Source organism: Sinocyclocheilus grahami, unplaced genomic scaffold (genome assembly GCF_001515645.1).
Source record: "Sinocyclocheilus grahami isolate Dianchi unplaced genomic scaffold, SAMN03320097.WGS_v1.1 scaffold210.1, whole genome shotgun sequence".
Taxonomy (NCBI): Eukaryota; Metazoa; Chordata; class Actinopteri; order Cypriniformes; family Cyprinidae; genus Sinocyclocheilus; species Sinocyclocheilus grahami.
In genome coordinates this window covers 232,456-245,355 of record NW_015505389.1, presented here as the reverse complement: position 1 = coordinate 245,355, position 12,900 = coordinate 232,456, and the positions used below count along the sequence as shown (strand labels likewise).

The window sequence follows — 12,900 nt, the reverse complement described above, 5'->3', positions numbered from 1 at the left end:
TGTGTGTGTGTGTGTGTGTGTGTGTGTGTGTGTGCGTGCGTGCGCAAAACAGCGCGCGAGTGCAGAAGTGAGTTCTATTTCGTCTTCGTGCAGTTGGATCTTTTGAAATCACAATAAATGCGCATATAGAAATCGAGAAGCAGAATCGAAATGTAATTTGATTCCTGACCTTACGCATCTGATCTGATTTCCGAAATTGGAATACCTTTTCGATTGCCAACCCTCCTACTAAATTATTTCATTCTTGCATGCAAAAAGACCTGTATGGTGACTATGGGGCTATGTAAAATATTTTTTTTGCAACTTACTAGGTTTATCATTTGCCATTGTTTTTCCGATAATGTCGATAATCGTCTGTCTACCTGACTGTTGACATCGACATCGCGATACTTACGAGACATCGTCGATATACGATAATATCGTCATATCGTCCAGCCCTACTGTGTATAAAACATTAGAAATTAGATATATTTGTTGTTTGTCTCAATAAATTGGGTTAATTTAAAAATACAGTGGTTACATTTAAAAATGTTTTCTATTTCTCTTTATTTTAAAAAAGGTTATAAAAAATGTCAATAATTATCGATACCGAACGATATGAAACATTATATCATTGATACATTTTTTAGCTATATCGCCCAACCCTAATAAGGCATGGTATGTTTTGTTGGTTTTACCAGGTAAAGGACTGTAGTTATTGCATGGCATACTTAAGCATGATTGGTCAATCGCTGCATTCACAAGACGCCTACATTGCTTCATGACTTGTGTCACTCCACACATAATCAATTGGAACAAAACATGTAGAATCAATATTTAATGTCCATTTATTTATTTGGTAAGTAGCCATGTAATATGTGGGATTATATAGTGCTCTGGTCATTAACCTAAAATAAAGCCCTTCAGGCTGATACCTTCTGCTGTGTTGTTGCAGTTTATATTGTGATGGTGCGCTGTCTGTCCATTAACCCTTTACTGGCTTCATTCATGGCTCCTCGTGGTGTCATTCATTGTCAGACTTAACCTACCTTTAAAATACATTGCAGCCATTGTGTTGGTGAAATTATATAGTGTTTGTTGCTAATCAAGCAATCCATCTCTTATTTCCTCAGGAACCTCTACCTGCTGCTGTGATCTAGACGCAGGAATGGAAAACCGAGGTAAGCGGGTGGATTATGTCAAAAAGGCTAAAGCGATATCTGTGATTGGTCACAGTGGTCATCATTCAGGGTTCATGCGGATGGAACTGGTTCAGATTAATTGGATACTCCAAGTCTTGACCAAGACTCAAAGACTTCACTAATCTTTAACCAAATTAGTTTTTGCTCATTTTCATTATTGATTATTAATCTCTAAAAAATGCTGGGTTGTTTCAACCCAACTTTGGGTCAAATATGGACTCACCCAGCTGTTGTGTTAAATTTTTACTTTAAATTTTGAACCCAAAAGTTGGGTTAGTCCATATTTGACCCAAAGTTGGGTTGAAACAACCCTGCATTTTTTTTAAGAGAGTAGCAGTTTGCAAGTTAGTTAGCAATTAGACTATTTGTTTCAGTCCAATGTTTGGTTTTATTCCTGGGATTGGTAGTGATCCTCTGTTAAGTTTGTTTTATAATGTCACTAGGTGCGTTTCCATTACAGATTTGTGCAAAACTTTGGTGATATTTTCTGAATGTCGATAAAAAAGTATTGCGAAATGACGGCGTTTCCATTAACCAATGTCATGCGGCTAAAACGTAACCTTTTGCCTCTCGCGATAAGTCATGGCAACGGATTTTGGTGGGATTTTGATGGATTTTGGCTATATTTATTCAAAGGAGGTTTATGCGTGTATCTTTACAGAAGCAGCAAAGAGAGCCACTTCAGAAACGTGCGTGGCACGGCTGGAATGAACCATAGCCTGTATAAAAACATAAACACAAGCATTGAGTGGCCGCAATCAGCTTCAGTGACCGTATCAGAGCCGCAGACGTGTGCAGTGTAAATTGTCCAAGTATTAATAGTAGGGAAAGCCCCTTATACTGGAGCGTGGCCACTTATGAAGTGTTTCTTGGAGGTTATCGTACGCTGAAGAATGATCATATGACTTTTTACATATGCCATGCGACCTGTAAATGCGAAAAAGCCGTTTCCATTGCAGGTTTGCGAATTAATCCTTTTTCGAATTGCCTGAAAAACCACCTCATGCGAGCGTAAAAACTTTTTTGCGATTATATGGGTGTTTTTGCGAAATTGACGCGTTTCCATTAGGCGCATTTTCAATTCGCAATTTCAATTTGCGCAATTTGAACGGTAATGGAAACGCGCCTACTGAGCTCATAAGGAACGTTATCCTCATAAAGGAGGTTGACCATGTGGAGCATAGGTGTGTTGGATCTCGAGTGAGATATCTGATCACGCTTTGCCAAGTCGACACACCCACAGGTGAAACTCAGTGCTTTCATTTGCCACGGTGTACCTTCGCTTTTATGTGGGGGATTTCACCTTTATGGACGAAGAGAGCAACTGTAGAAGAGGAGACTGCCTCATCAGGTAGAAAACGTTAGTTTACTGCTCTTCAGTGTCTGCCGGCTGAGCACTAGGGTAAATATCTGTTGTCTACCATTGAAGGTCAAGTGCTTTTCTCTGGATACAATGAGGGATGTTTAAAAATCAAAGCCTCCTTTAGGGTTTGTTGGTACTGACTGTTTTTTCCTTCGGATTTTGGGTTATGTGTATAGGCAACAGCACATATGAGCATGTAAAACTGCTCCCCATAAATGCCTGTGTACTCTAAGAACTATTTATTCATACAAAGAAATCCGTTGTCTATACCAATAAATCTGTCCACTGATTGCATCGTCTTGAGTTTAGAGAACATTCAACAGCAGATCTGTTCCCATGTGATGAAGATCTGTGCTGTATGAGTATCATCCTTCAGTGATGGTATGGGATTATACTTCATATTACCACATCATAATTCAACATTTCCACTACTGTTTAAACGTTTCTTGTTAATAAGATCAATACTTTTCTTGAGCAAGGATACATTCAGTTGATCAAAAGTGACAGTAAACACATTTATAATGTTCCAAAGGATTTCTACTAGTTTGGTACACCCGTGTTATATGAGTCGTCCATAGAGTATTTTCTCCGGTGTGACATGCTTAATCTAAAACCTTTGTAAACAGAATTTTGTTAATTATTTCATAATTACTAATTTATGCTCTTTTTATTTATATAAATATATATTTGTACTTAAATTCATTTTCCACAGCATAATTTAAAATTATGTCCCATTTTATTCGAAAAGCATTAAATACCATTGTATTTGTTGATACTATTTGTTAGTGATGAAAGTTATATTCAGGGATTATACCAGGAAGTACTTACAGGAGTTTCTGCTGGAAATAGTCCAAGAGATTTCCTTGATAGGATTTACTTACCTGTATTAGCCTGATTTCTTCCAGTGACTCTTGTCCTCAGTGTTGGGTCAGAGAGAGAGAGATCAGGACAGCAGATAGGGAAAGAACAGGGATCCAGATAGACGATGTTGTGTCTACAAAAGCATATTTACAAATGCAATAAAAATATTGGTACTCGGTATCGGCAAGTACCTAAAATAAAAGTATCGGTATCGGGCGAGGACTGGAAAAAGTGGTATCGGTGCATCCTTGAAATTTTCTATAAATAATGAAGAACCAATTTTTTTTTTTTTATCAGAAAAATGATCTGATCTGTGACTCGGATCCGAGCTGTGAGTTTTGAGATCCGTCGCACCCCTACTCTCTTGAGTTGTTATTTGAAGAGAAAATAAATTCACTGAAATTTTTTGATCATGCTGATTTGTCCGCAGTGAGGTTCAGCCGATGTCTTTTTTTTGGGGGCCAGTTACAGTTATATTCATTTTGGGCTACCAGAATCTGAAGAATGTCTGCCCGAGCGGCTTTGCTTGCATGTCATGAGATCTGATTTTTGAGTGAATTGCTGCTTCAACTTTTTTATATATATATATATATATAAGTTTCAAAAGTTTGGGATCAGTAAGAAGTCTCTTCTGCTCATCAAGGCTGCATTTATTTGATCAAAATTACAGAAAAAAAAACAGTAATCTTGCAAAATGTTATTACAATATAAAATAATGGTTTCTATTTTAATATACTTTAATGTATAATTTATTTCTCTGATGCAAAGCTGAATTTCCATCAGCATCATTACTCCAGTATAAAGTGTCACATGATCCTTCAGAAATCATTCTAATATGCTGAATTATTATTAGAATTATCAATGTTGACAACAGTTGTGCTGCCAAATATTTTTTTGGAAACCGCAATACTTTTTCAGGATTGTTTGATGAATAAAAAAGTTAAAAAGAACAGCATTTTTTCAAAATATAAATCTTTGCTATCACTTCTGATCAACTTAACACATCCTTGCTGAATAAAAGTTTTAATTTCTTTAAAAAAAAGAAAGAATAAAAATGTACTGACCCCAAACTTTTGAACGGTAGTGTACATTGTTAGAAAATATTTATATTTTAAATAAATACTCTTCTTTTTAACTTTTTATTCATCAAATAATCCTGAAAAAAGTATCACAGGTTCCAAAAAAATATTAAGCAGCAGAACAGTTTCCAGCACTGATAATAAATCAGCATATTAGAATGATTTCTGAAGGATCATGTGACACTGACTGGAGTAATGATGCTGAAAATACACCTTTGCATCACAGAAATAAATAATATTTTAAAGTGTATTAAAATAGAAACCATTATTTTATATTGTAATAACATTTTTTACGATTTCTGTTTTTTTCTTCTGTATTTTTGATCAAATAAATACAGCCTTGATGAGCTGATGAGACTTATTTTAAAAAAGCATTACAAGTCTTACTGATCCCAAAATTTTGAGCGGTAGTGTATATATATATATATATATATATATATGAATAAACGCTTTTAACTTTATCACAGTAAAAGTATCACGGGTTCCCAAAAAAATATTAAGCAGCAAAACTGTAATAAATCAGCATATTATACTGATTTCTGAAGATCATGTGACACTGAAGACTGGAGGAATGATGCTGAAAATACAGCTTTGATCTCAGAAATAAATTATATTTTAAAGTATATTAAAATAGAAAACCATTATTTTAAATTGCAATAATAGTCAGTCATATGGGTTCACAAATCAGTCTGAATGACTCATTAGAATTGATCTGAATCAAAATGATTATTAAAAGTCTTCATTTAGTAATCACAGTTGACTTGAAAGGACATGGAAATTAATTGGTCAAAAAGTGTGGCAACTCTGTAAAAAGTTAGTTTACTTCCTGCAAGACACCATGATGTATACACTTTGCTAATGATGATTTTGAACAGTTCTTCTAGCTTCAGCTCTTTCACTGGTTACATGTCATTATAACAATTATGCTAATCAGGGCTCTACAGTGCGACCATTTCAGTCGCATTTGCTACTGCGTGCGACTATGAAATAATATTTAGGAGCACCTGTGCGACTGACCCGATCAGCATGTTTGTGTTTGCGCTGAGGGAGCTTCAAAGGTTCTTGCGTGTTTCTGCAGCATTGAGTAATGTATCACAGACATATCCTCTCATTATAACAAACAAATGACTGGGTGTAAAGTTTGTGTTTGCGCTGAGGGAGCTTCAAAGGTTCTTGCGTGTTTCTGCAGTATTGAGTAATGTATCACAGACATATCCTCTCATTATAACAAAGTGTTGACTGGGTGTAAATAAGAGATTCATTGTGCAGTGTAGAGAGCTTCGTCGATTATAGTGGAGTTTTGTGAGATCGGGATAAACTAAGATGAGTGACAGCTTTTAATGATTATTAAGGGAGTTTGCAAATGTGATATTGATTTAATACAACAGTTCATTAAACAAGAAGTTAATATTAAGTGACTTGTATTGTCTGACAACAGCACAATTGCCTTATTTTGCTCTATTTCGTCAACGAAATTAGTTTAAAACAAAGAACAGCTGAGCCGCTGCGCATCTCCATTCAAATACAGCGGCGATTCGTTTATGAATGAACTGCGTTTTTAAACTAATCTAGTGAGTCAATGATTCAATTACCCATTCATAAAGACAGTCACGTACTTCGTTCCTGAATGAATCAGCCGTTTGAATGAAACAATTGAATGAATGATTCAGTGATAAAATCAGTGACTTGCCGCCACCTGCTGGCAGTTTTATTTACATTTTTTAAGTATTTTTTCTGTTATTTAAATCATTTAATATTTCTATATTCAAAATTTTATATTTAAAACATTAACCTCAACATGAGTTTATGAATTTAATTGCATTAATGCGACCTCTGAGCCTCATTAAACGTCTGAAAATACACCTACAAGCCACTTGTGTGTTCTTCTGTGCCAACTCTGTAGCACAAATGTATTTCTTAAATACTGATTTCATTTGATTGGTAACTTATTCTTATTATACTTCTTATTCTACTTGTTTTTATTCTGTTGTTTTAATTAGAAATGTTAAAAAGCTTATAAAAATATATATTTTAATTTGACATAAAAGATGACATACTTTTAATAAAGTTAGAAAAATGCCATTACAAAGGTAAAAACAAAAGTCCTTGTAAATCACTTTAATGGGTCAAATATCACCTCGTAATGGGAAGGTAAATTTTTTATCAGAATTTTTGCTCCTAAATTTTTGACCGTGCAACTAAATTTTTAGTAATTAAAGCAAAACTAAATTAAAGCAAGCGCTCCTAAAAAGAAAAGTAAGCGTAGAGCCCTGCTAATGTCCATGAGTCCGCACTCATTTCTCACAAAATAATGTGAGAAATGTTGAAGGAGTGAATAAATTTTGGTTTGACTGTATCTATTTGATAAATGAAGTTCTCGTAATGGGAAGGTAAATTTTTTATCAGAATTAGTGCTCCTAAATTTTTGACCGTGCAACTAAATTTTTAGTAATTAAAGCAAAACTAAATTAAAGCAAGCGCTCCTAAAAAGAAAAGTAAGCGTAGAGCCCTGCTAATGTCCATGAGTCCGCACTCTGATAATGTGAGAAATGTTGAAGGAGTCTGAATAAATTTTGGTTTGACTGTATCTATTTGATAAATGAAGTTAACCAACTAACATTATATACTCTTTTGGTTTGTAATCTGTACCCAATATTTAAAAAATTTACAAATGCAATAAAAATATCGGTATCGGTACTCGGTATCGGCAAGTACCTAAAATAAAAGTATCGGTATCGGGCGAGTACTGGAAAAAGTGGTATCGAGCAGCGCAATGAACTGAATGCATCTAAAGCCTCATATGGGTGTATCAAAAGAACAACTAGCCAAAGCTGTTCAGAGTGAGGTGGACATGAGCAACTCTGTTGCAGTGTCTCCGAGTCAGTGTAAACTAAATCATGTTATGTATTGCAATATATTCAGGGCCGCTGTTGGCCAAATGGGTGCCCTAAGCAGAATAGTATTGTTGTGCCCCCTCCTTAAAAAAAAAAACAACAACTATAAGGGGTCAAAATAGAACTTTAATAAAATATAAAAGTAAATAATTAAATTGTATTATTTATAAATTACAATTGTAGCTCTAGACAGTTACATATGGCATTTTACATATGATTGTATTAATACCATTGTCTGATTGATTTATAGTCTCAAGCGTTCAGAAATCACACAAAATAAAATGAAGCAGTTTTACTACGATAAAACCATGGTTAATTTTGGTAAGGGCTGTGATGTCCTGTCCACGTTGAAGAAATTAAAGAGGCTGTAACGTTCGCATTTGTATCGCAAAAAGGTGGCCAAAAATTAAAAATTAAGTGGATATTTGAATTAAATGTTTGGTCAATATTAAACAAGGATTTGATCGTCCTGTAAGTGTAACAACAGCAACTATCAGGCCTTTGGTGCCCTTTGCAGGCATTTGTAATAGTGCAAATTGTTTATTTTGTATTACATTATGCATTTTAACAGTGTTATTCAATGAAACCATATGATTATTATTAATTAACCAATCATTGTTGCCTCATTGTTTTTATATAATATATTTTAAGACATGAAAACTAGAATATTAAGTCAGATGCACATATATATATATATGTTAATGTTTAGATTTTTATTTATGTATATGTTAATATTAATATAGAACAAATGTTTTTTTGTTGTTGTTGAGCAACTGGGATGGTGCCCTCCTGGGAGTTGTTGCCCTACACACACTGTGTACTCTGCGTATAGGGAGCAGCGGTACTGAATATAGTTGTTTTAGGTGGAGATACAAAAAAAAGTACATTTTGTTTTGTGTTTTTATATTTTGCTTGGGACTATTCAGTTATTCTTAACATTGCACATTCACTTAATCACAGAATCTGAGTATCACAGCGGAGTTTCAGGATAGATTTGTGCTTTGGGTTTAATGATTTTATTGTTTGTATGAATTGTTTTGTATTTGCATGAATTGAATTAAATTTCAGTAAGACACTGTGTCCTTCAGATGGCGCTGGTGTAAGTTATTTGGCTTTTGCTGCAGAAAAAAAAATTCCTTCTGTGGGACACTGAGCTTTGTAACTTTGCAGATCCTATACATGCACAAACAGCTACATAACACACTAAAGATAAAGGAAAACACAAAAACGTATTGACGTTGTGCACCAAAAAGGATGCGAGACAGGAAATTGACACAGCTATGATCGCTAACTAGATCAGCTCACGCTGTAAGAGGAAAGGCCTTTGAGGCAAGCATGCTAAATCAATTTATTTTATTCATTCATTTATTATTTTTTGATACACAGTATGCAGTCATTCAGACATGCATTATAGGAATGCGAATACATTATACATTACACAATAAGATGTATTATGACATGAATTAAAAATACATTATAATGCAGTCAGAATTATCCACAGTACCACAAAAACGGCATAGTGGCTATTTTTCAGGGAATCTGTTTGTCTGAAGCTTTTGGTTTTGTTGAAGTCATGCAATCATGGTATAGTTTGTTTATATATTGTTTATAGCGCTCAATAGTGAGATTCCCAACCTTAATTGCTCTAGCATTTGTGTGTGTGATATTACTAAAGAGATGCAGAATTGCTGCATCTTATTTTCTCTAAGCAAGTTTCTCCCCTTTCTCAGTTTAAACTGATTGTGGGAAAGTTGAGCAGTTGGACGCTGTCTCGAGTGTTTTAAAGGGCAGTGCTGTTAACACGCTCCGCTGGCAGAATAAAACTGTCTGCTCTGTTTATCTGAACTTCAGACCAGTAGAGGTTTTCTTATTTCTGTCATCATTATTGGGATACTTGGAAAATCTTTTAATTGACACTTAAACTAGTTGTTTATATACACTAAGAGCATTTATCATGTAACGTTAAGTTTTTGTGTCCTATTTAATGAACCTGTTTTATCTATCTTGCTTCATTCAGCCCTTGTCTGGATTTTGTCTGCTGACAGCTTAAATTAGTTTATCCGAGCACTGCGCTGGTGCTGTGTGTGTGTGTATTTGTGTGTGTGTCTGTCTGTGTGTGTGTGTGTGTGTGTCTCTGTGTGTGTCTGCGTGTCTGTGTGTGTTTGTGTGTGTGTGTGTGTCTGTCTGTGTGTGTGTGTGTCTGTGTGTGTGTCTGTGTGTGTGTCTCTGTGTGTGTCTCTGTGTGTGTCTCTGTGTGTGTCTCTGTGTGAGTGTCTCTGTGTGTGTCTCTGTGTGAGTGTCTGTGTGTGAGTGTCTGTGTGTGTCTGTGCGTTTGTGTGTGTGTGCGTCTGTGTGCGTCTGTCTGTGTGCGTGTGTGTTTGTGCGTGTGTGTTTGTGCGTGTGTGTGTGTGTGTCTGTGTGTTTGTGTGCGCGTGTGTGTGCGTGCGTGCGTGCGTGTGAGTGTTTCACTGCAAAACCTGGCTCTGACTGGCACTAAACGCAGCCAGCTTTGCTTTACTCTCCTCCTCCATCTTAGTGCTTCATCTCTCTGATCCCAGACTCCCACACATTCAGATCATGTCCTGTGGAGAACTCCCTTCTCCAAGAGGGATTTAATGTAACTGCTTGACATAGTTATTTTTGATTTATCTCTTTTCTCTCTCTCTCTCTCTCTCTCTCTCTCTCTCTCTCTCTATGTACACATTCTCGACCATTTTTATGTTTTAGAACCAACCATTTTTACGACCAAATGTTTTGGAAAGTTATTATTTGATTAATATTAGGGATGCACGATATATCGGCCACCATATCGGTATCGGCCGATAAATGCTCATTTTTTCTGTTATCGGTATCGGCCTGATAAGAAAATTTGGCCGATACAATAAAAACAAAAATATTGTGAATATCTGTTCAAATGTAATTTATTTCTGTGATCAAAGCTGTGTTTTCAGCATCATTACTCCAGTCTTCAGTGTCACATGATTTTCAGAAATCAGTATAATTTGCTGATTTGCTGCTCAAGAAACATTTCTGATTATTATCAATGTTGAAAACAGTTGTGCTACTGAATATTTTTGTGGAAACCATGAAACATTTTATTTCAGGATTCTTTGATGAATAAAAAGTTCATAAGATTATTAATTATAAATGCCACTTTTGATCAATTTAATGCATTCTTGCTGATCTTAGTGACCCCAAACTTTTGAACTGTAGTGTATTTTTTTTTCATGACCGTTAAAAAGTACTGGACACTTAAGCCACACTCATGTCTCAATGTCACTGCATTAATGACAAATAACAAAACGAGTGGCATTTATTTCTAAGATAGCATAAACACCTTTCAAGCACTACATTTCCCAAAAAGAAGTTTGTGATAAAACAGTTATGGGAGCCCTAGAGGCCAAGCTTTTTTTTCTCATGAACTCAACATAGCAAAATAGTTATTATTATAAATTTTTTCTCATGATCACAGCATAACGAGTTGTCTTCTCGTGATCTGGTCAGCTGACCCGTTATCCGACAGCAGCACTATTTAAGGTCTGTGCCTATTAGCGTTGCACTTTTGAAAAACATGAAAAATAAAATGCATAAATATTATGAAGCTATTTTATAATATATGCCTCATGCGCTTACAGTGTTGACAGCTCCATTGACATACCATTTAAATGTTAATGTTAATAATGTTAAATGAACAAATAAAAATATTCAAAACGTATTAGTACAATGAATTCTCATTATAAAAATAATGTTAATAACCATCAAATTCATTTATTCTATCTGGTAACATTTTGGAAAGGAGACCTTGAAACGCTGAAACTGGATTAAAAAAAAATCGAAAAATTAAGTTGTGAGCACAAGAAAACAATTATTTTATAATATCATGAAAAATAATAATAACAATTAGGGCTGGGCGATATGGCCAAAATTTATATCACGATATATTTCTTAATTTCGGTCGATACGATATAATTCCGATATCGATATGAACATTATAAAAAAAGCCTCATAAAAACGGCCAAGAACGGCCACAACAGATGTCTGTACCTACAAACTTATGAAAAATTAATTTGCCAACTCTATGAAACCTACTCCTATAAAACTACATAATATTTTAGGGAAAAAAATGGCGCATATAAATACATGTAGGGATGCACCGATATGAAAATTTTGGCCAATACCGATAACCGATTATTCTTTATTTTTGAAAGCCGATAACCGATATGTTGGCCGATAAATCTATATCCAAATTGTTATATACTTTTTGAGAGCCTGATTACAAAAAAGGTCTCATCATTAAAAGTCACATCCCAAACACTTCAACATAAGCAGCCTAGTTTGAACGGTGTACGTTTAAAAAATAATTTTACTCTCCCATTACCAAATTTAGTCATAAAAAAGTCTTACAAATAAATAAAATAATGCATAAATAATGCAAACAAGTCACTGGACATCATTACACGTGTAAAGAATCAAAATGAATGCGCCATAGATCAATAAAACGGAATAGCCTCTGCACGGACAATAATTAAATGATTTTAATTACTAAACCATATTGTTGATGAAAATAATAAGAGAAAAATACAAGTGGTTGTTGTTATTAATAATATATCAATGATTTTGAAAAAGTAACAAATTAATACCACTGTTTTAAATAGCAGCCATTGAGCTGCAGCTCAAGCTGAAGCTGAAGAGCTGAATGAACACGGTAAACTGAAGCGTTTTGCTGGCAGCTTATTTAACTCAAGGAAATGCATCCTGAGATTAATATTAATACAACATAAACATAATATTACAACTTATATATGTACAAAATGACGCAGTTATTGCATGCTATAGTCAGAATGTGTGATCCTGTTGTGGATGCGCTCTTCCCATAACAACGCGCTGAAACACAGCAACTAAACCCAAAGAATGCACAACGTTTTATTATAATAATGTTCTCATTAGAATGTTATATACACAACATTCCCAATCATAGTTATTAATGTTGTGCACTGCTGTTTGAGCTGCGTGCGCTGAGCTAAAGACGATCACCGGTAAACTGAAGCGCTCTTTTAACTTAACCAAACGCATTCTATATGAGATAAATCAGATATACATCAAATAAACACAATATTACAACGTACAATTGCACAAAAGGCTGCAAACGAACAGCGCGCATCTGAAGTGTCTCTGAAGGAAATAATGCATTATTTATCGGCTTTAAGATATCGGCCATATTTTCTTATCAGGCCGATACCAATAACAGAAAAAATGAGCATTTATCGGCCGATACCGATATGGTGGCCGATATATCGTGCATCCCTAAATACATGTTCAACTTTTATTGGTATTCAACCTTCATACAAACAAGAAATTTGAAATCACTGTCAAATAAATCTCAGGCTCTCCTTATTAATATTAATAATAATATTTTTTTACTTCAAACTATAGGCTAACATACCTGTCTAAACATCTTACTGTTCAAAAACTTTTATGTTTTTTAAAGAATTCTCTTCTGCTCACCAAGCCTGCATTTATTT

At 34.8% G+C, this 12,900-nt stretch overlaps 1 protein-coding gene across 1 annotated transcript in view; it reads left to right on the top strand.

Annotated features, from left to right (window-relative positions):
* Positions 1–12,900, top strand: part of phactr4a (phosphatase and actin regulator 4a) — a 65,739-nt gene that overhangs the window by 17,842 nt on the left and 34,997 nt on the right. Inside the window, exon 2 of the mRNA XM_016286483.1 lies at positions 1,113–1,160. Within this exon, the coding sequence (XP_016141969.1) occupies positions 1,148–1,160 (13 nt within the window). The 5' untranslated portion in view covers positions 1,113–1,147. The remainder of the gene's footprint in view (positions 1–1,112; positions 1,161–12,900) is intronic.